At 42.9% G+C, this 25,275-nt stretch overlaps 1 protein-coding gene across 4 annotated transcripts in view; it reads right to left on the bottom strand.

Annotated features, from left to right (window-relative positions):
- The window catches only part of ehbp1 (EH domain binding protein 1), a 144,899-nt gene that overhangs the window by 85,375 nt on the left and 34,249 nt on the right, over positions 1-25,275 (bottom strand). For all 4 annotated transcript variants that reach the window (XM_022752930.1, XM_022752931.1, XM_022752928.1 and 1 more), the window contains exons 6-10: positions 17,266-17,447; positions 15,466-15,605; positions 12,064-12,201; positions 10,904-11,165; positions 8,328-8,574 (exon numbers count right to left, since the gene is read on the bottom strand). In XM_022752930.1, coding sequence (XP_022608651.1) covers positions 8,328-8,574; positions 10,904-11,165; positions 12,064-12,201; positions 15,466-15,605; positions 17,266-17,447 — 969 coding nt within the window. The remainder of the gene's footprint in view (positions 1-8,327; positions 8,575-10,903; positions 11,166-12,063; positions 12,202-15,465; positions 15,606-17,265; positions 17,448-25,275) is intronic.

Here is a 25,275-nt window from a genome sequence, read left to right on the forward strand (position 1 = left end):
GTAAAGAGGCTGACTGTGTGTGTGGGTTCGAGGTGTGTGTGTGTGAGGTGGGCGGGTGCGGGTGCGGGGAGGATCTTGACACAGCAGTTGCTCAACCCCCCCCACCCCCACCCCCCACTACAGGCTGCCATTGTCCAGTGCTGTGTGGGCTCCAAAGTGATGAGAGGGGTGATAGCACAGCCAATTAAAATGAACATAATTACAAAGTCACCCCTTTGACTCCTGATCAGAATACACATGCATCAACACACACATCCTGAAGGAGGAAGGGTGTGGTGGGGGGGAAATCCAACACAGAAGCAGAGAGGAAGAAGGAGGAGTATGACAGCAGCATCCAGAAAGAGCGGGAGGAGGCACCGACAGAGAGGGTGAAGAGAAGGAGAAGAACATGTGAATGTGTGAATGAACGTGTGAGGCGATAGTTTATGTTGTATGACTGACACTTTAAACTGGGCTCTAGCATTGAGCAGAAAAACTTAACCAAGTGGGTTGGCCACTTTTAATCCATTGTGAGTGGCGCTGGAGTTCCTTTGGTCTCATGCACCGACAACTCAAGTTTGCAAACATCCATTACTGTGCCACCGCTACAACATCTGTCTCAAGCCATTTCTCTATTTTGGCATGTAGTATTTGATTTGTTAACACGCTAACGTTCACAGGAATTCAGTCATGAGATTATGGGGTATTTTGTTATATACTGAATGAATGGACAAATGGAAATTTTGACTGCTGGTGAAAGATGAAAGACAACAGGATTAATTCCTCTTGAGTCTCTGTCAGTCAGTCCAATAGTCACCACTGTTATATCTGCACCAACAGAACCGCCAGTGACTAACTGAGGTCACAACTGCTGCACTGAAACAAAGGATCCAACCAAACAGAAGTAGTGTAACCTCTGTATGTTTGTATGTTCTGACTGCATCATGATCAAGACGGGACCGCAGGATCAAATCTCGTCAGGAACAACTGAGCTCCTACGAGCGAGCTGAAATAAAAGGGAATGATGCCACTCAGTGATCTGCGAGTTAAACACTGAAAATGCCACTTAGTATTTCCTATGGCACATACGAGCACACACCTGCATACCATAACAGACCAAAAGGGGGGGGGGGGTTGCTGGAGGGCTTTATAAAGAGGCAATTAAAGCCTTATCATTTCTTCACTCGCTATCCTTTCCTCAAACACAGACACAAGAGTGCGCGCACACACACACTCACGCTTAGACACACGCACACAATGTGAAAGACAAATCACTCAGACTAATTCATAAGGTACTTCTAAGGTCCTTTTTAAATTATGGAGAACGGTTGGTTTAATTCAATTAAATTGTAGCAGGGGCCACTTAAGGATGACGAGAGGAAGGTATGGCATGACTAAGTGAGCGCGGTTTTCAAGAATGTGCGGGGGGTCTTAGACCCTCTGGGGGTCCAAGGAGTTTTCAAGTGCACGGACTTCTATCTCCTCACCCGAAGCCCCCTTAAACCTCACCCCAAAACCCTGGATCCTTCTGGGTTTAAGCCCACACACACCTGGAGGACTGGGGCCGATTAAGACCAGATTAAGATAAAGTTACCCCTTCTCCGGCCGCTATGTCATTCAAACCCCTGGATAGAGGGACACACAAGACAAAAAGGTTTGGTTCATTCACATATACACACACACAGGCACGCACACACAAAGGACTTTCTGGTCATCCTCATAAGCCCTATTAGTCTGCTATAGAGCCTCTCATAGCAGACATCAATCATGGAGGGATTAGTCAATTCCCTCTCTAAATGAGTGGCAAGGGAAACTTCCCTTCAACTCTAAAGCAGGTCTCTCTCTTTCAGAGATTACACAGCGATTTGTTTTCATTTTGTTCCATCTTCATCGTTTTCTGTTTGACTTGCTTTTCATTTCTCTCTCTCTTGCTCTGCGTCTTCCTTCGTTCTCTCCTGCTTGCAGCTTGTGAGGTAATCCTTGGCAGATAAAACTAAGGAGGACTTACCAAAGGCAGATTACAAGCGGCGCTTTGCGGAAGGCCCTTTTACACCAGCCGGAGCGGGTATTGAGGAGAGTGAGCTCTTCGCAGTGCTTAACTTGTGAACTCGACATGCACCCAACAGAGGAAGAGGTGGAAAAATGATAGCCGCATTACAGTAACTGGATCAAAATATATCCCTCACAACACACACAAGATTGCGCATTAGTACACACAACACACACGCTTGTCCTTTCATGGCAACTGTGTATAAAATTGAATTTGGAGTAGCCACTGAATACATATTAACACAACAATGTTTTATTTATTCACTTAAAATCACTAAACATATCAATGTCTGTGCTGTGAGACTTCAGGCTCAACACTGTGTATTGAATTCTTATGTTAGTGTAGTGAGCAGATCATCTCCTTGAGCAGACAATTCCTTCACTGGATCCCAGAGATAGTTGACTAAAAGATTTATGGAAGTATCTTTTATCCACAAAACAGGGAAAACTAAAACTGACCTTTGCACAACCTAATCCAAAACATCACCTTGGCGAAACATTCCTTAAACTTTTTCAACTTCTGAGTAAGGACTCAAACAGGTAAGATTGTTCCGTGGTCAGAAATGCCTTATACCGTTCTACCTAACTTGATGACAGCGATGCCCTGCAGCAGGAAAGCGACAACAGGAAGCCCAATGATCGGACCTAGACTGCATGAGAGAAGAAACTGGGTCTCCGCTCTCCCACAAGATCCAATGACAGACCACTCAGAGACTGCAAATAAGAGTTGGGGAGGGGTCCACACCGGGAAAAGGCAGACATTGAGAGGTACTGACTTAGTCGTACTCCTCTCAAGGATTATTCTCCTAATATTACACAGCTTATGGAAAGGCCAGTGTGGCCAAGGAGAGCCGCTGAGGCTTCAATGCCTTGGACTCAGAAACGGACCACTCTCCTGCTAATATGGATTCAACGTTCTGTCATTTAAGATAAACAACAGTCTTCTCATCCTTTATTTCAACTTAACTATGTACAGTAGCTATACAGCTCACACTGGAGTTATTGGAGGGGCTATTTAGACATCTGCACTCTCACTGTGCTAATTATCTCGTGTTTTCTAATCTCCACTGAACTACAGGGGGAAAAAGTAAATTTAATAACTTTTATATTTATTAAATATAAAAAATTATATAACTTTTATTTATATTTATTTGACTTATGTTATGATTTTATAGTCAGATATTTCCATAATAGGAAACTGTCACCCTCATATAAAGCTACACATAATGAGTAAAACAAATAAGTTCACACTCGTCTTTCTTTATAAGCATCATCATAAACATAATAAGGCTCACACTGGTAAAGGCCAGTGTCTTGACAACAGTATTTGAAATACAAGAACATATACGATTAATAAATTCTTCAATATTTAGTATTAGACAGTTGCCAATGCCTATTGCCTATTTAACATCATCAACCTAAGCCTTACTTTCTTTAAGACCTACATCTGAAAGTCTTTGTGTAAAGGTATGTCAAACTTATCAGAGAAGATGGAATAACTTTGGACTGGATGTGATGATAACAAGATGAGAGACCTTGGAAAGGGGAAAGATCATAAGAGATGACTGTCCTTGTCTCTTGGGCTCCCCTCTGTCCTCCAAAAACATCCCTCAGTCATCACGGCAACCTCAGTAACACTTGACAGTGTGGATGTGGTCCTCTCCTGCCGCGTACCCCGGTGAAAGCTAATTAAGAAATATCGCAGCCTTCTGCGAACTCAATTAAATAATGTTAATTTATTCTAATTTCAATTTGGAGGTAGTCTGAACTGAAGGAGAGGCTGTGAAAACAAAGTCTGGGAGACGAAGGAGAGCTGTGGCCTCTGCCTCCCCCGGCACAGGAGCTCTCACAACCTGCAAAACTCTATTTAATTTCAACCCTTTGATTAACATAAGTAATCACACAAGCCCTTCAACTGAAGGGGGAAAGAAAACATACCTCTGGTGTTGGTTTACTTTCTCACCTCTGGAAAGGATGAGTGTGTGTTCACGTGTGTGCGAATAAGAGAGAGAGATAGAGCGAAAAGTGGTAAAGACATAGAAGATTAAGGTTCAGACTGTAAGTTATACCTTTTTTATATCATAGTTTGTACAGGAAGTAGCACATGGAGTTAGGAGATATTGACAAAGACTAGAGTAAAGCAATAGACATGGAGGTGCTTCCAAAAACCATAAAAAACCAACCAACCAATAATTTCAGTACGTACATAACCCACAAAGTACCACCAACTGAAAGTTGAAGAAGCCTTACTCTTTCTAAGAGTCTTTGTGTAGATATTAAGATAATATAGAACTTCTTTGCTCAAACTTTTGCCCACAGACATATGCCAGCTTCCAACTTTTCTTATATGAAAATAAGGCTAATAGTTCATGAACCGGAAACTTGATGAAAATCCAAAGATCAGAGCATCTAAGTGTAGAGCGGTCTGACTATGAAATAGAGATGGAGATGAAACAAAAAAGGAGGAGCAGGGGATCACTGAATTACTGGGAGGAGTGAAATCAGCCCCAGGGAAAAGAGATGGACTGAATCAGACCAGACAGAGCTCGCAGCCCGCCCAACGGGAACTCTCTCTGTTCATTTAAATTAATCCCACAGACGTTTCCATCCTTCCAGCTCCTTCACAGATGCTAAACTTAAACTTGACGCCTTTGAGGATCTATATTTCCCAGATGGGACAACGGACAAACACACTGCATGGGATACATCATGAGGTGTCTAACGAGAGACTCAAGTGCCACTTTCACCAACCTGGAGACAAAACTAAGATACTAACAAACATAACGGGAGGTAGCTAACATACTATACGTATATTCAAAGATGAGAATGGTAAAGGTTTGTGGCATTCGTGAATGTTCAATGGCGGTAAAAGTTAAAGTTTATGATATAAAAATAAAACTGGGTCATAGTGAAGACATGTATTTCCCCTAAACGACCACAATCACAGTGACCTGGATTAAGGTTTTGCCTCCTACAACGCCACACTAATATGTTTTAATTGTATTGCATCACTTTTGCTACATTTACTCCTGGTGTCCGTACTAGTGTGGAGGTTTCCAGTCCCTAAAACAGAAACTTTTGGAAACACAGCTGGCCCCGTTTTAGTTTGACAACTCCGGGGATGTGGGGTCTCCTTCTCTGATTCGTCACGTGACCCTTTTCCAGAAGACAACAAACAGAATGATCATGTGATATGTGTTTTCATGTGTGTTAGTATGGACAGAGATTGTTGTTTTTGATACAGAGTTAAAATGCTCATCTAGGCATCATGGATAAAGACACCAAATGATTTTGGAAACTCTATGAATGCAGCAGGCTGCACATCTACATTTACCGTCTTGTCCTGTCAATAAATCGCTAGTGCTGAACGTGTGCTGCGCTGGCAAAAATCCAGAGCTCAGAGCTCTTGTTAGAGCTTAATGTAAATCCGATCCATATGTGTAATACCTGTATACAGAGTAAGTGGGCGCACACCATATGTCCATTATATGTCCTGATTTTCCACAAGCTGGCAGTGAAGTGGGCGTTTTTAATGCAATGAGGAGGAGGATAAAATTACATCCAAGACAAAGTTTAATGCTAAATCTGCATAATTCACACACGCAGAGGACAAGAATTTATAGTGAAGTTGAAATATGACACTCTTCATTTTTAGAATATAATAAATATGTACTTCAGTGGCTTAAATCACAATTTCCCTACGATCCATAATATAACCTTCCTCACATCCTTCCTCTCCACTGCTGTACCTTGCTCGTATCGCTCCTGCTTTGGGTGTCTTCATTTTTCTTCTGCTTCTATCTTTTAAATGTCAGTCCATGATCACAGAAATATTATTTGGGCACTGAAGCTCCGACCCTTACACTCTTAACTATTTGTAGGACGTTACTATGATGATCGAACTGCTGCACTTACTGTTACCTTTACACTGAATACATTTGTATAATGTAAATAGGATAAGAGACATGCTAATCTCTTGTGGTTAGCACAGCTTTCATTTAACAAACTGCATATGAGACATTTCATACCCTTCAGGGCAGGTTGTACATACTTTCAATATATATCAATTTCTATTCACATTCTGAGATTAGACCTAGTTGTCTGTGTGTGTTTATCTTGGTCCTACACACTGCCTGCCCACATGAATAGTTAGTAGAAATAAATGCACACCTTGAAAGCTTTTATATAAGAGAAGTAGAGGTTAGTTGTGTTGTAGGGGAAGGTTATAAATGCCCCAGCCCATATTCACTAAACTGAGCCTAAGGCTCATAAGAAACTATAAGAACAGATACATAGCTGCATGTGAACACAAGCATCTACACTCTGTACACGTTCATAGTGTGATGATGTGTTGGTTTCGTCTTGGCCTCTCATAGTGGGAATGTCTCCTCTTAATCCTCTCTGACTTCATACATTCAAAGGTCATCTCACAGCCTACACATGGCTGAGGCGTGCATGTGTGTGTGTGTCATAGTGCCTTGTGTGAATAAGAAAGAGAAACCTATTCACACTAGCAGTATATGTCAACAAACCCTGTAGGCCTATCCTTGTTTACTGTGAACATCCTATCTCTCTTTCTACAATTCCCTGGCCATCTTCCTTCTCTTCCCCCCACTACTCCTCTTTCCTCTACCCTTCACTATCTTCCACCTATTCTCCTTCAGCGCACCCCCACCCCCCAAACACCCTCCAATCCTCACCCACAATTCATTCTTCGCATCCCTCCCTCCCTCCACCCCAAGCTCCAGAGGCAGGGGCATCTCTTGGCGAAGTGTGGCCCACCACAGGCCACTGGCTTTGGGTAATTAAAGTGGTTTAGGCCCCCTCACCCACGGTCACAGGCAACTGCAGCTGGGTGATAAAGGCACTGTGCCATAATTACATGGACGGCCAGCATCACCGCCCAGCTACACTAAAACAGTCAGCTAGCCAGCTGCATGAGGAGGAGGGACCTGTGTGTGTCTGTGTGTGTATAAGTAACTGTACAGAGTGTGTTTGCATGTGTGGGTGTGTGTGTGCACAGGGGGTCAACACCCCCTTCTGATCGCTCTGCTGTAGTTAAGCCCCCTGTGTTTAAGCCCCACATAGGCTCATTGAGCCCCTACACACACACACACACACACACACACACACACACACACACACACACATACATTTTCAACCCCCTCCCATCCCTACACCCCCAGCCAATCATTCCCCACCAGTGGTCTGACTCCTGCAGTGAGTGTGTGTGACCATCAGCCATTTAATTAGACCCAGCCATGATTTACCTAATTTAAATAAATAAATAAACATACGAAAACACCCCAATAAACAAATACCTATATTCAAATGAGGAGCTGGGGAGTTTCATGAGCATAAAGAATGGGGCAGAAGATGGGATTGTGCAGGCGGAAAAAAAGCTAATGTAAGGACCACTGGACGTGGACGCACAAGAGCAAATGCACACAACCACACACACACACACAACCACACACACACACAACCACACACACACACACAATGCTTCAAGTCACTCACTTATAATAATACGTTGCAAAGAATGAGCCAAAATGAAGAATAGTAGAAAGACTATTGCCTAAAGCTGTGGAATTCTGGGATTTTAGCATTCAGTATATATTAAAGATGTACTGTCTGTGTTACTTTCTAATTAAAATGTCTTTACTTTTACTGTATTTGGCAAATTAACTGAAACTTTAGTCATCGCTATTAGGGACGCTGAGCCCCCCCTGGATCCCCACATAATCTAAATACTGTTAAGAAGCAACATAATACCCTTACATCATTATTTCAGATGTGCCCATTCCATACATTTTACATTTAAGTCATCAAACTCTGACCATTATTCAAATATAACTCCACTATTTAGGGCTGGGGCGTTTTGGTACCAGCCAACATCTGTCCATAGCATCAAGTATAGATAACAGCCAGCTGCCAAAAACAGCATCAGATGGTGGCTCATATTTCTACCTTTCTTTACTTATTCTTTGATCAGACAGTTTCTAAAGTTCTTGTACAACTGACTGTGTTTTAACGACATTTAACATTTGCCTTGTGTTTTAAATGGAGGTTGTTTTCAATACTTGTTTAGGGAAAACAGTTAAAAAGTTCAAGTCCTTTAACATCCCAACCCAGTGGGCATTAAGCAACAGACTGCAATGCATTGTTGAGGCTGCTAGGCTGTATTTTATTGCAGTATTTCTATTGTTGTTGCATGTGTGTGTGTGTGTGTGTGTGTGTGTGTGTGTCTGTCGTGGGGATAAATCAAAGTTTATTAAATTCAAGTGAAGCCTGTTTACCTTGGGGGAAGAGGAGGCCAGCTCTCTCCCCATCACTGCTGCCACTGGGCTGGGCCCGACTGGCTGGGTTCTCTCCCTGTCTGGGCCAGCGCTGGGTTTGGGAGCTGGCGGACTGGGGCTGAGGCCAGGGCTGGAACCTGGGGGTGGGGGCGCCCTCCTCTTCTGGCTGCTGCCCACATCGAGGGAGGGGCCGCCAGCGGGGGGCCGCGCAGGGCTCGATGTCCTTGGCTCGTAGAACGGGTTGGATCTGAGAATGGAGGGAAGGGAGAGATGACAGAAGAGAGCGAGATGAGACAAAAAGATGTCATGTTAGAAAGTGCATGAATGTTACACATGATTTCTTCTTTTAAAGTGGAGCTATAGTCATGTGTACAGATAGATGAGTGTGAAAGTATCCAGATTTATATGACCTTTTTCCTCAGGGAAAGACCAACAGCGTTTGTTAACAGGTGACCAAACCAAAACTGTAAAGTATGTAAAAAATGAAAACTGTTGTACAGATTTATATAAAACACAATACATAAGAAAAACAGTGCAATAAATACAAAACATTTAATGACAAAACAAGAGCACACAGGAAACATTGTGGACTGAACATTAAAACACCTAGAAATGAATTATAAAAATCACCAGCACTATTTTAACCCAACTTTGGCTTCAACTGCTCATTATTTAATTTAACATAAGGAAATTGCAACATGGAAACAAGAGTTTGGTGAAATACAATGAACAACACACACAAGTGGTCAGGTAATAGAAGATGCAGGTGCACTGAGGTCAGGTCTGAGTGACCTCATATCCTTACTGCCCAAGGTGGAGCACTGACAGACAGACAGGCAGGCAGGAGCACTAAGGCATACACACACACACACACACACACACACACACACACACACACACACACACACACACACACACACACACACACACATGCAAGCATGCACCGAAGCACACACATATAGCTGCTCTTACACACATACCAGAGTGTTATCAATATACAGGCATGCTTGTGGCACTGAAAGCAGGGGCATGGCCTTGAGACAGTCACTCAACATGCAACAAGCAATCCTAAACAAACAAGAGAATTGGATGGAGAGGGTGGGGGCGAGAGCGAGAGTGGGAAAGAAAAAAACTGATTGACTAGGTATCTGCCTGAAAGAGGAGGTTATAGCTACTCAGTGTCTATCTGACCGCAGAGCGACAGAGAGGGGGGAAAAAAAGAAGGGACGCGAAGAAAAGAAAATCAGGCAGGTCTATAGAGAAGCTTTAACAGACCAGCACCGGCTAAAAGACATGTGAAAGGGCTCCAGTCAAAACACTGCGCTGCCCTCTTGAACTTTCTATTCTGCAGAGAACTGCTCCTGATGTAAGAGACAGGGCAAAAGAAACATGCCAGTCAATAACCTGTCTGTCTTTAGGCAGCCCAGAGGACTAAAACATACGGCCGTCTGTGTGACAGATTCTCTCAACAGCCAAAACCTACCAGTTTACAATTTAGGCACAGACACTCTTTTGCAGAGGTCACACACAATCAGTGAATCAGTGAAAGACTACAACAACAAAAGGATCCTCACAGTATCAAACTTTGTTACAACTCTTAATCACTGATTAAATGTCATGAAAACTTGCTGAGGTAGTCACAGATGTAACTCCTCTTTGACTGACTGCATGGTTTCTTTAATTATAAACCAACGCCACGACCAAGTGAGCAGCAAAACTGAAAATGAAAATTCACACACCTGTCAAGTTGTTTTGGAGACACATATTACAAACACAGTATGTCAACCACTTAAAATTTTCTTGCTTATGAAGTAACTGAGAGGTGAGGTGAGCAGGACGAAAGAGGAGGCAAGAGAAATAAAAATGAGCAGAGCCTGGGGAGGAAGTTAAGGAGGATGGCAAGGAGGGAAAGTATGGGGCAACAAATTGATAGGAGGGAGGGAAGGAGCGACGAGGAGGGAAAGGAGGGAGACAAGCTTAAAGAATGCAGTGAAACAACAGCGCCCTTGTTCCTGTTGAAAGAGCTGCCTCGTCACTCTGCCTTGATGGGGGGGGGGCTACAAGTACTCCTCTATAAGAAGGGGTCTTAGAGGACTTGGCCTGCCAACAGTAACTGAACTAGACAGTCTGGATCCTTCCAGAGTGCTTCTACTATGAGCTACTAGAAACCCCGTCAGAAGGCTATTCTGCTCAACAGTTTAGGCAAGTGTGTTTATCTGACTCCCCCTAGCAAACAATTTAGCGTGGACTTCTATACTCTGACACACAGAAAAATGTTAAATGCACTGTATACACAAAGAAATTTGCTTCAGGTCTCCTTATATTGCACCAAGTGCAGCTGTAACTAGTGCAAGTTAAAGTGGAAAAATACAACAAGACAAAACCTTCATAATTTCAAATTAATGCTCCATCAATGTCTGATGTTCCCATCTGAAAATATTGTACCTCCACAATGTCAATGGATCAGTAGCCAAGGTCTTAAAAGTCCGGTTTCACATATTTCCCTGTTTCCTGTGTCAGTTGACTGAGAACATTAGAAGAGGAAAGAAGAACGTAATGAAGAAATAAAGTCTTACTCGTCAAGCTCCTCCTCCTCGTTGTGAGTGGTGTCGGCATACAGGTACTTGCTCATGTCAACAGGCCGTACGCCTTTTCTTTGCCTGGGCTTTGGGGGTTCTGGGTCTGGCTGGGGGTCCATGTCCTGGTCCGGCTCCTCGAAGGGGTTCCCTGGCGTATGTGCGTCTGGTTCATCCGGCTCACTGAACGGATTTGAGGAGTCGTGGTCATAGAAGGAATCGTCATCTACTCGTTTCCGTAAGACCGGCTGTGTAGGAGGCTCTGTTCCATGGAGAAGAGAGAAAACTGACTGCATATAAAACACACACTATGTACGGGAATAAAACACAGTCTCAATGAATCAATAATATCTCCTTTGTTTGACAAGAGCTTCGGTAGCTTGTCACCCCACTCGTTTCAAGAGGGGAATCAAAATAAATGTGACTGTAGTCCTGGTAACCAGCTGAGCATTATGGACTTAACTTCCTATTTGCCTTCTCATATTGTGCTTTTAAAATAACCTGAGCCACAAGTCAACCTGTGGATTCCCCCTGGACTATTTTATTTTGCTAATGTCAACAGTTCTAATAAAAGTCACACCTGGGCAAAAAATGCATATGATCAGATCCGCAGGAGCTGACAACATCAGACACACATGCATGCCTACACACAGCTGCTACTGAACAAAAAACAGCGACCGTATCATCCCCAAAGCAAATAAAACGGATAAAACTATGAAAAATTTCAATACTGGTTTAATAAGATTAGGATGTCACACAAGAGATGAGGCTGAATATATAGAAAAACAACAAGCTAAAATCCTAGACTTCAGATTAAAGACAACTTAAACAAGCAACAGAGTGGGGGAGCGTGTCATTCAAAAACAAACCACTCAGGTGGTCAGACAAAAATATTGGTTCAGCCATCTGACTGAAAGCGTTGGAGCCCACCTGCTATAGTTACACATGACCACACACATTCACAGTCTGTGTGTGTCCAAACTTAATCTTACATCGCTTGATATTTCAATGACACTCTCAAAATAAACCTAAACTTTTATTGTGGTAACAATACGTGATAATAACATCAAAGTCTAAAGCCAGTCTAAATTCCTGTGCTGACAATATCCATCCACCAAAATAACATCAGACTGAACACACTTAAGATAAGTTAAACATACCCTCCTCATCGGGATCACCGAATGGGTTGAGGTGGTTAGGATGAAGGTCGTCATCGGGCTCGTCGAAGGGATTGGTGCTCATGGCAGGAGGCGTTTCCTGATCCTCGTCTTCCAGGAAGTTCAGCTTGTTGATCAACTCTGTCGCCACAGATTCCAGCGTTAAGTCGTATAAATGAACGAGAATAATGAAGAACAGTGATAACTACAGGGTCAAAAATAACAGCAATACATTTCCCAGAATGAAAAGAATACAAACATTCACAAAGCCAAATATACCAAAAATCTGCACTTTGGAGTGAACCACGAGCAAGAGACCGTTCAGTCTCGTATGTAATCCCTCTTGCTGGGGAGCGCAGCCTAAACTTTTCTGTGCTTCTCTGCCACCTCAGCCAACTTCAATGCATATACAACAGTGGCATTCTGGGAAACCTTGTGTGATACGGAGGGTTACTGTGGGAGACAGTGAAGGCAGCATGGAGTTGCTATGGAGATGCTGTCTGGAGAGGCCAAGCCTTGTCCACTTTATCTTCATCATCCTCACTGTAGCTCAATCGCACGCTGCCAGGGTGTGGGTCAGTTTGAAAAGAGTGTAAATGTGTGTGAGGTAGATGCCAAGAAGTGCTGCTGAGCGCTACGAGAGAATCTGAGTAAAGAGAAAAATGCTGTGTGTATGCGAGTCCCTTGCTCTATATGTAGTGTGGCTATGTGAAGTGGCAGTAGCTGATAAGAGGTACAGCACTTTTCCTTGCCTCTTACTGACAACATTCAAGACCCATTTTAGGCCATGACAAGTGCACATGTGTATGTGTGCGTATTCACATCTGTGTGCGTTTCAGTGTGTAGCGTGGTTTGACTGTTGACCATCCAAGCAAGCAGAGTAACCTCAGAACCTAAAGAAGCGAACTTCTGTTTTCCAAACACAAAACAAGTGGAAAATCTTTGCTTAAAATGTTAATTAAATTTGAGGTTTGTTGTGTATTACAAAAAGCAAAAGGAGTATGTAGTGAAACTTCTGATGAATGAACTAGCCTGCAAAACCATGTATTTTAGTCTTGTGGCAAGAATGAAAACCTTTACTCTGTTTTATTCTGTCTTTACTTTTCACTCTTTGTTACACCATCACAACCTGACTGCATCTAACTTAGCAATGGATCATTTTGCCACTTTAAAGCGTCTCACCAGCTTGAGGCCACATGAGAATACCACTGATCCAAAACTCAACTAAAAAACAAATACACTTAATTCCAATTTTAAAACAAAGCAGCACAACGTTTGTCTTCCTGAAAAGATGTTCTATTTGGAAACCGTTTATCTGGTTTGGTTCACTACCAATTGCAGTAAAATAAAGGAGAAGTTCACACTGTCAAAAAAAAACACAGAATAGGAACCAAAAGGATGAACACCAACTGATGTGTTCACAACACCTTGTACAGCACATCACAACATGAACCAAAATAAACTGTAACACCACATGACCACAACACGATCACAATACCAGTGTCAACGAGGCTCAGGAAGGGGGATTTGAGCCGGGGAGAAACAAAAGGAGAGCTGGAGAAGGAAGGATTAAGAAAAATAAATATATGGATAGAATTTGTGGTAATGAAAGGTCGGGTAGAGGTGACACAATGTTCACAAGACGATGAACGAGTCAGAAAAACAGGAGGTGAAAGAAAGGTGAAAAAAGACCTTGGGAGGAAGCGGCAGGCTTAGCGGTTGCTTTGCGTGCTCGCTTAGGGACACCACCTTCATCATCATCATCATCATCATCATCATCATCCGCATGTAAGCAGCTGAGGGCATTCAACTGGTTTACTATCTCTGTAAACGACAGGGCCATACAGGAAGGGAGGAAGGAAGAATAGCAGTGAACAAGGCAAAATAACACACCCCATTGAGAATATCCACATACACACACACTCCATTTATTTGCACATAGATATACATAGAGATAAAAAACAGTGCATATATTTTGGTGTGGACCAAGGTTTATGTCTGCAGTATTATTCTATATGACAAACCAGCTAGCTAACTAGCTGGAAAGGTATTACCTGACTGATGATGATACACAAACACTGCTAATTGTGGACAGGGACGTGTATGTAGATGCTGTAATGCTGTAAGAGCATTGCTATAACAGCTAACTTGTGGTTTTGCAAAGCAGTTTTATACTTTGCACACACAAACAGGTGAAGGCTGAAAAAAGCAAACCTTTACTTTAAAATGATATTTTTTTGAAAAGCTTTCTTAGCTTATGTCACTTGGTTACCTTGGTATATAGCACTGAAGAACACCTAACACTCACTCACATGACTGACAAATACATATAATGTACATATTCAAATACACACACAAAATATATTTTCATGGAGGTGTACAAAACATCCTTTTTAGGTGTAAAACATTCTCTTTTTATTCTATACACATTTCATATAAGAGATAAAAAGAGAGCATATGTTTTGCGGGGGTATGTGTTGGTTAGCTTAGTGTTAGTATTGCTAGAGTTGCTCGCTGGCTTGTTGGGTAGGTATCATCCAAGGGAGGAATATGATAGTAGGAAGTTTTGGCAGCTCGGCCAGTCCTTTGATGCAGAGACGCACGCTAGTGAATCGCTGTAGGCGCTCAATGCATATACATATAAATGAGACAAAGAGCAGGGGAGGGAAAAGAGGGGAGCGAAAGCATGAAGCTTAACATGAAGAGATGGCGCTTTGAAAAGTTGGATTAAGCAACGCAGGAAGCAGCGGGGTCCATACATTAAACCATAGAATGAATCCTCAACATGTATGTATGTATATATGTATGGAGGGAGGCGAGCCACCATCGGTCTACCAGTCCACCGACAGGGGAAGGACGAGAAAGCAAGGAACAAGGGTGTGATGGGGAAAATAAAGCGTAGGCAACAGAAGACAACCTGAAGCGAACTCAACGCTGTAAATGAAGCTCATGAATTTACAAATTCTCACTCCTTCGCATTTAAGCAAGCACACACATGCTCACGCTCACAGAAGCACAAAGTTAGAAGGAAAAACATATCAACACAGAAGCAAAGTTGATGCCCCACATGAAGCCTGGGTCTTGGTTATTCTGGTCTGGGTGATTATTCAGGAGCGTTGGAGAAGCTGTTCCCCCAAGTGAAATTATTCAGTTTGGGAAAATTGGTCAGGACATTATCAGCACTGTAAATGTCAAATTAGTTTTTCCAGTGCACTCACCAGCTAACTGCTAAAATGGCCGATATAAGAGACCAACTTAACTGACACACACAGAAATTCTTCACTGAAAAGTACAGTTTATGATCAGTCGTAAACCCAAATGTGAATCTCTGATCTTACAGAACCATACATCTGACACATCTGTCACTTGTCAATGAAATAAAAAGTGCTTTGTGCCCATTTTTACCTGTGATCTTGGCAGCCTTCTCCTCCTGGTTGACCCTGTTCTCCTCGTCCTCCTCATTCTCTTCCTCAAAGTCGTCCAAGTTGCCGATATCTGCCTGTTTCATGCTCATCAGGCTGGCCAGGCTCTGCATGTCCTCATCACTGGCCCAGATAACACACAATTGACATACACACAACGCAGAGAGAGAGAGCTCGTGTTCACAGGTAGAAACAGCTCTTAAAACATATAATACACATGTAATGGTTTTAAAAAACAAGCCCACTACTAAAAGACTGAATCCAGGTCTATACTTGAGTATTATAGTGATACAACCTAAATAGATTAACTACTATTAGAGATTTTTTTTCTTAAATGCATAAATTCCTTAATGAAAATGCATTAACACTTTATTTTCAATGTGTTTGCAAGAAGACAGAAAAACACACAATTCAGCCGAGCGCTCTCACTAACAGCTGACAACAACTAGATCCCACAGAAGGATAACGACAGCTCTCTGTCCTTCTCCGTCTCTGCCTCCATCTCCACACCTTACCGTCACAAACACCCGAGACTTCAACTCTCATCCCCACTCAACATCTCCTCTCTCATCCATCCCCATCCGCCCCTTGCCTCTGTTTTTTCCCCGCCACCACTTTGTTCGCAGATGCATCAATTTCTACAATATTTCTTCTATTTTATGTGGCCTTGTGTACCCCCCCCCCCCACCCAAACCCCCGCAGTCCCTCGATACCACAGCTTCATCATAATCGCTGTATTCTCCTCTCTGTTCTTTGTGTTTGGTGTTTCCCAGGCCCACAGGCTCATTTGAACTGGTGTGATGGAGTTTGTTTGTGTGTGGTCGACATCATTCCCCGAAGGGTTAACAAGGGTTACGCGCCATCGACCCGCCGTCCGCGCCACAACAAAGGCCTTGCTGCTCTGCTCTCTCTTAGTGTGTGTGTGTGTGTGTGTGTGTGTGTGTGCTCATGTCTTTGAATGAAAGTTGCTGCTATCAAATTAGAATGAATAACAAATGGCAAACACCGTGACTGAGACTGTGGGTTGGTGGTATCAAAGAGGAGTATGTGAGAATGAATGAATAACAAATGCGTGAACATACATTATGTGTATGTATATTCTTAAACATTTTCACCATTAAAAAAGGTACACACAGTACTTGTAATATAACTGTAATTGTAATATAGAGTGGTTGCTATCTGAACGTTACAAACTCATATAAAAGGGCGTGAGGAAAACTCTCGACCCCCGCCTTCGCTTACTAAAGAACGCTGAATGGGATAACAGTAATCCTTGTAAATCAACACTACAGGAGTTTATACTTCAGAGAAGACAATAAAAGGGGAACGTTATGACATTTATGATCAATTAGACTGATGTACCATCCCTGAATATGAACCAGATTCTATCTTATAAGTCCTAAAAATGTGCAGGAAAGCTGCTTTTTGACTCAGCTTATCATTTCCAGAAAGTAAAGTTCAGACCTGCTGTGTTTGCATGTAAATGACTGGTGGTTATATTTATGATTGTATACAATATGACTGGAGTCAGAACTCAGAAGTGGGTTTACTCTTCACAAAAGACAGTATTGAATACTGTGATACAGAATATACTATATACAGTATATAGTTTTTACTCTACTACTTTACCTTTTAACCAAGGACAAGGATTTAATGGAGTAAAACATATTTTGTTTTATTTTTTTTTTAATTCAAAATAGATGACAGGATTAATAACAGAAATAATAAAAAGATACCCTACGTCCACCTAGAAAAGGCGTTACATGAAAAGACCCAGACTTACGTGGCCTTTCCCTCACGGAGGAAGATGCAGGAGAGGGAGAACTGCAGCGTGGCCGACACCACTTTCTTCGATAGGGGCTTAAATTTGAGTTTGACATCTGTCTGTGTGGGCATGGGACTGGCGTACTGTTTCATGTTTATACTGCTGGTAGCCAAGGCCTTCCTCCGCCCTGATGGAGACTCCTGGAGAGGAAGGGAGAGAGAGAGAGAGACAGATGAAGCACATTCAGATGAATATAGGCCCATATCACTCAACTGACAGGTTATGAGATTGACAGTGCAGGGACGAAACAGAAAACAGAGGCATATTTTATTTAATCTCGGGATATTCTGCAAGACTTAATTAGTGTTTAATTTTTGTTGACTGTTTTACATCCTCCTTTGGGGAACATGCATTTCAGGTTCAGTAAATAACAGAATAATTCTTTTCATCACTGACTGTGACTGTGATTACAACATCCAGATAAATAATGGTACGTTTGGTCACTGTTAGTTGGTAAATTCAGAACGAGCTCAAACCGGTGCCCTCCTGCACTCTTCATTGTGAATTTGGTTGTAAAATCCCTCCTGATATTTCATATCAAAGGTCCATGCTGAAGCCATTTCTGCTGTACTTCTTTTCAGAGATGTGCCCTGGGTCGGGGGCTAGCAGTCAAATTGGAATTTGGGAATATGCCACAGACAAGATGATAAGAGCTCTGGAATCAGTGACATGGCCCTATGAGAGAGAGAGAGAGTGTGTGTGTGTCTGTGTGTGTGTGTACACACACCAACTGCTTACCAGAGGACGGTTTGTGAAAAATAAGAACTGCCGGAAAGCCTAAGCCTTGTCACTGACTGCTAGATATGGAAACTAAACAGTTGGGGATGTTAGAGCCTTTTGTCTGCCTTCCTTCTCCCTCCCAACAAAAACTGATGGGTTTTGTCTGCTGTACGTCTGGCTATGGAAGCACCACGCTGTCAGTGGATAGCAGACTGGTTCACCTCCTTGCTGTGTTGATACCACTGCCATACCATGTTCCTCTCTTCTGTTCTGCCTCCTCTGTTTTTACAGATTCTGTTTTTGTGATGGGAAACACATTTCCCTGGTTAAATGATCTCTGTTCATTTGCATGTGAGGAGAGACTGATGTTAGAACCAAATCCAGCGTGAGGATCAGACAGGTTCACACGTGTCTCTTCACAGGCCATGTGGAATGAAAGCAGCAGGCAGCAGAGACACACATCCTCTCTCTTTAAATCTGTCCGATTCCTCTTGGTCTTTCCTTTTGTCTCTATTTCACTGCATGGATGTCTAAAAACAGCATATATGACTGTACACACACCTACACACACGCACATACACACACTTGTGTTATTACAGCACAGAAAAATACCTTCTTGTCTCAGCTGTGAATCAAGCCCCGAGGTTTCATCCTCTCATGTGCACAATGCCGAACAAAGCAGAGCAGCTAGCTCTCTTTCACACAACAGCAGTTTGAGAGCACATATACATATACATATACACTCTGGTGTGTACGGTAGATAAAGCGATACAAGCTCTTTACATTGCCTGTTTCCTGATGTCTTCACACACACACACATACACACATACACACACACACACACATCTCAGAGGCTTTGGCTCTGTGGGGAAAACTCAATCTCAGCCTTATCGCTGAGGACCGCAGGGTATTCATTCACACACACACACACACACGGACACACACACACACACACAGAGTTATTATCAGTACAGAGTGGTAAAGCTATTGGTAATATTGTGAGAAACTATGTAAGCTCCAAATAGGAAATAGAACTCTATGGGTCAGCCATAGGAGTACCAACACAGTGTGTAGTGACTTAAATTCTCACTGTTTATAACTATTAAACATTACTGGCATTGATTGTTATTAAAGTTATGTCTCACTGCCAAACAAAAAACCATAATCTCACACAACCCACTCACACTTTCTCATGATGCACTGTGTCTTCACAACCATAATAATCACATCAAGGATGCAGTAAAAAATAATCATCAATATGATCTTAAAAACAACCAGTAGATTAACTGATTGAATGACTGATTCATAACTCGTTCAAAGTATTTAGTCAGGGCTAAAGAGCTCAAGTGGCTGGCATGTAGGAGCCATCTTGTCAATGAAAGGTTGATGGTGTGAATCCCAGACGTGCTGAGGCAACACACACCTTCCCTTACACAAGAGCTACTGTCCAGGTGCATTTGGACAAGACACAAAACCTAAAACTTCTCTGGCAAAGATGATCAGAATCTGTTTCTCTAACCTTTATCCCTCTGTTTCTATCCTGCCTTTCCATCCTTCCACATCCCACTGTACATCTCATCAAACCCCCGTATCCTTCCATCTCTCTCCATCTTTGCCTCCTCTTTCCCACCTCGCTCCTTGCTCCGGCCAATAATTAAATAAAAAAAACTACAGAAGAAACCGACCGACCAACTGACTAGCGAGGCCACTTGACATTTCGTGCTGACATTTGAGACTTGTCGCTTTGGCTGGGGAACATAATGACGTATCATCGCCCCACCACTAACCTCTTCTTCTCAGCCCATCACGAGAAGAAGAAGAAGAAAAAAAACTCTCCCTCTCCACCTCTTATCTCTCTGCAGATTACACCCTGGCTATTATACTAAGCTAATAACGCATGTAGATACTTTATGAATGAATTTGCCAAATGCACCAAACACTTAAGAAGAGGGGATTTAGGAAAAAGGAGGATGGAGAGGAGAGGGGGGACAGGGGGGGGACGGGGGAGATGGGTCTTGAAAAATAGGAAATACTTAAGGATATGCAAATACCCTGGCGAAAGAATGGAATAACCGTTTCAACAGATTTGAGTAGAGGCAGCAAACAATGGAAATCTGCTCTATTTCCCCGGATGCTACTTGTCAATCAATGTATGTGTGTGTGTGTGTGTGTGTGTGTGTGTGTGTGTGTGTGTGTGTGTGTGTGTGTGTGTGAGAAGGTGATGAGGAGGGGGGTAGTCAGGATTAGGGTGACTGGGAGGTTGTGACAATGTGTAAAATGAAAAGAAAGGACAATACAGAAGTTTAATTTATTACAGAGAGAATAGGACTATCAATATGCTCTCTCTTTCTGAGCCCAGAGAATGACTAAATACCTGTGTCTGTGTGTGTGTGTGTGTGTGTGTGTGTGTGTGTGTGTGTGTGTGTGTGTGTGTTAAGAGAAAAAAAGAAAAAGAGAAAATGGAAAGAGGGAGGGGTAATGGCTATATGCTGCCTCCTAGCTGCATCTCTGTACAACTGCAGTTCATCATTAAAGACCAACAGTGAACTGTATCTTACAGCTCTGTGCTACACTCACACAAACCAGCCCACATGTACCAAGACTCATGGAAAGCACTAAAGAAGAAGAGGAATCAAACCTGCAACCTGCCTTCAGTTACTCTGCACTGCTTATTTTTGTCATAAAGGACAATGAATGACTTTCATTTAAGAAGGGTGTGTTTGTGTTAGAGCACAGTGCATTAGGGTACCAGTCCTGCCCCTACTCCCCCGGTGCCAGCTGGCCCCGGATCGATCCACAGATGCTCCCCTGGTGGGGGGGCAGGGGTCAGGACAGGAGGGGTGCCCGGGGGTCCTGCTGAATCCCTCTGCCCCAAAATGCCAATGGGACGGGCCGGAGGAAGGAGGGGTCGGATCCTTTTGTCACTGAGAGATGGATTAATTAGACTGAGTGCTAAAAGAACCTGGCTACTTTGTACAGACCTGGTCTAAGACACACACACACACACACAGACAGAGACAGACACACATACACATACACATACACATACACATACACATACACATACACACACACACACACACACACACACACACACACACACACACACACACACACACACACACACACACACACGCGGGCAGTGACAGCACATGATCAACAAGAAGAATAAGTGCGCAATACGTGCGCGCACACACACACACACACACACACACTAATCAGCTAATGGCTTTATAGAACAGGTCACCAGTCAATTGGTTTCTAATTCTAACAAACATGGTCGACGTTCCATATTGATCCATAAACTAGTACCACTTTTAATAACAAGTCACACATCAACATCATTTATTCCTAAACTGACCATGTTCCCAAATTTCTGGTGTTAACTGGGAAAACATGCAAAAGTAAAAAGATTAATATATTTCTATTCTGACTGTGACAACTTTCATGTTCTGTTGTGCTCCTGCCATCGCCAGCAGTATGTATGATACAACCGATACGTTAATACCTGAAGTGAGTGTAGTGATGTTTAGTTTGTTGTTGGGGAAGATTAAAGATAAAAACATGGCTCTGGTATCACAACGATGATGGTAAGTGATGAATCACTGGTTCCACATCAAGCAGATGATTATCAGACTTAAGCTTGCTGCCACAAAACAAGACGATCCTAAACTGGAGGGGAAAGGGACAAGCTGAGGTCAGTTACACTCTGGCTGCACACCATGTTAAAACAGTGTGATGCATTTTTAAAAATATTTTTGCAGTCATAGCAGTTCATGGTGATCCGCAGAACTATGGCAGATTGTTCAATTTCTGAATCATGCCACATTCTCCTGTTTTTTCTTAATCTCCTCTTGTTATGAAATGTGTTAATTGTAAAGCTATGTAATACAATACCTAACCCTTATAGCAGCCAATACAGACACAGAGGCTATAAATATTCGACTACACAAAACTGTACACAGGCCATTGTAATTTGTATTCACACAGTTCAGAAAAAATAAAAGCCAAACTCAATTTACCCTATAGAATAACCCTGAGGTAGCACCGATTAGCCCTGCGCCCCAACACCCAAAATCAGCTGGCTCTGGTTGAATTCAGCAGTCAGCAGATTGGAGGTGGGGGGGTGGGGGGGGCACGGTGCTATTCCTCTTGCCTCAAGGTCACAGTTATTGGAAATGGAGACATCCAATGTGCTCACATCTCTCTTTGAAACCACACACAATGGAGTGATTCCTCTGTGTCAATTTGGCCTCCCCTGATAACTGATAAGGCAGTCCTTTTTACATACCACCTATGAATACCGCACTATAGACACACACACACACACACAGATTAAGACCAATTTATTCATCTGCTATTATATGTGAGGATTTATTTTTTTTCCCCAAGCAGTGTGTATGTGTGTGTATTTTAAAGGCAACAATGGACATAAAAAGGCATGCAATACTATCACTGCAGTTATGTGAATTACAATAACAATGGTCTTAATAATGGAATGAACTGTGCAAATGGCTTTCATGTGTATTGTAACGTGCGCTCACACACACAGAGTCTCGCTCTCACACACATTAAAAGAGGACCACAGGATTTCTCTTCACTAGAACCACCTTGTCCGAAGGGGGTGGGGGGGTGGGGGGTGGGACGGGAACAACAACAAAAAAAAGACAAACAGCTGAGGGTAAGTGAGAGAAGGAAGTGAGCGGAGAGAGTGATTAGTCACAACAAGGGCAGTAACAGAAAGGACGGTAGATAACAGCACAGTGTGTGCCGTAGATCTAGATGAATATAGTTCAGCATGACTCTAAGCTCCGGACACAGAGTCCTTTTTCTATCATGCCAAGATACTGAAAATTGGACAGACTGACGTGCAGCCTACTACCACGCACACGGCTGTACTCATGAGTGGAGGAACTACACATAAACAGTTACAAACAATAACAACAACTGTGTATGACAGAAGAAAACTCACGACTGGTTTCAAATCTCATGAAGACTCAATGAAGAGGGTCACAAGACAGGATTTGACGTGGATAGGTGACGCACAATACCAGCTACCAGTATACCAGCTCGAGAGTGGCCATTTTGTAGCCGAGTCTGACCTCTGACCTCTGACCTAATTGTGGGGAGGCCACATGAAAACAATTTGGCATGTTTTTCTCTGATCAAATGAGTACAGACTACACTTTTTTATTTAAGGGCAGTTTCATTTATAATCTTAAAGTCTCCAGTTTGTGGGATATGAGCAGTGTGTGTGTGTGTGTGTGTGTGTGTGTGTGTGTGTGCGTGTGTGTGCGTGTGTGTGCATGTGTGTAAAAGAGAGAAGAGACGGATAGGGTTAAGCTAGACAGCAAGAGAAAGAAAGAGAGAGGAGAGAGAGAGAGAGAGAGAGAGAGGAATGCCTTTAATGCAGAGTTGCCTCTGATGGCAACAGATGAAAGGAGGAGAGTCACAAACCAACCAGTCCTTAAAAAGGCCTAATCCTAACTGGGAGAGGAGCGGTGTTCAACTAGGGGAGTAACCTATTGCTAGCTTGCAGCACAGAGCAGACACACACAGACATTATGTTCAGAACTGCGATATTTCAGAGGTTCAACAGCATTAAAGAAACATCTACCAACAGTTAAAATCCAAATATATTCAATTTACAATTGTATAAAACAGAGAAAAGCAGCAAATCATCAATTTTGGCATTTTTTTTGCCTGATAAATGACAATTGATCCAAATTTTTGCCAATTCCCAGCGGAGACAATTAATCAGCTAATTAAGTAATGGAATACACTGAAATCTGGCCACTTTCATCAAGCTTTCCTAATTAGTCTACATCGTAATTCAAACCCAGCGAAAAATGCTTAGATGGACACCCAGGCAGTAATCACATGTCCTACTTCTTTCTCCCTTCATTTCTGTCCTCCACCCTTGCCTCCCTCCTCTCTCTCGTACTTTATTCAGTGTGTCAGGGTGCCCCTCCTCTCTTCAACTCTCTGGTCTTTCTTTTGGGTGGCCCTCAGTGCCCCCCACACACACTCAGACCCAGAGCAATGCACTTCAGACAGGGGGCTAATGGGAAAATAAATTACCAGCAGGCAAAAGCCCTGGCTCTGCACTTCCTGCCGAGAAAGAGCGAAAGGGACATGGGGGGGGTGGGGGGTGGTTTTGGAAGAAGAGAGAGTGGAAAGAGAGAAGGGTAGAGGAGACAGAATGAAAGACAGAGAGGTGGACGAAAAGAAACTGATAGAAAGAGAAGTCATGAGAAAGGGGAGAGGAGAGATGGAGAAAAATTGAAAGAGGGGCAAAAAGGAAAGACAGAACCAAGAGGGGGGAGGAAACAGGGGAGAGAGAGAGAGAGAGATAGGTCCAAGGATTAATAGCTAGAGTTCATCCTCTGGTCTATGAAGTGCCTGCTCATCACTTTTTCCTCCGCCATTTCACCATCTCTGGCCCCATCGTTAGGCCTAAAAATGGCCAATAACATCACAACAACACTCACAGCCACTGAGCCAATACCCCCCTGCTACTTCTATCTGGGATTGATTACTTATCCCCTGAATGAAGCAGTAGTTTCAGATATCAGGATGGCAGATTCACCTGGTGGCGTGCAGTGGTGGAGGTATGTTGTGTGTGCGTGTCCCCAATAAATATGTATTAATAAGTTTGACGAATTGAGAGAGCATGAAAAAAAGGGGGTGAGGCAGGTGGGGTGTCAATCCATGTTTGAGTGGGTCTGTCTGTGTATGTGTGTATGTGGTACAGAGGGAATGACAGTTTGTGGCTGACCACAGCTCTTACAGTACACACAACTTGCGACAAAGACACACCTATAGCAGAAAACTTAACCAATTACAGACGATCTGAATCACTGCTGACAAAAATCCAACCTCTGGCAGGTACACACAAATAAGAAATACAGGCTTCTAGTTATGTTTAGAAAGTGCTGGTATCAATGCTAGTATTATTAGGACTTTGGCGGTGATACTTCAGCCTATCAGAGAACAGGATGCTAACGGTTTCTAACATCATCTCAAGAACGAACGGCACCCTCTATATATCAAGATATCAAATGATGATTTCCAGGTAAAGACAACATGGGGTAAATCAGAATCTCCATATCCACTCAATCTCTCACTTTAAGGATCTGTTTGTTTTAGCTGTTTAAGGCAGGCTGCTGAGATCTGACAGAGCTATGATAGGGCCTAATCCAGAGGCAAAGCTGATTTGCTTAAGGGGAGGGGGTTAAGATGGCCTGT

The sequence above is a fragment of the Seriola dumerili genome, unplaced genomic scaffold, assembly GCF_002260705.1.
Source record: "Seriola dumerili isolate Sdu_G_001 unplaced genomic scaffold, Sdu_1.0 BDQW01000187.1, whole genome shotgun sequence".
Lineage (NCBI taxonomy): Eukaryota > Metazoa > Chordata > Actinopteri > Carangiformes > Carangidae > Seriola > Seriola dumerili.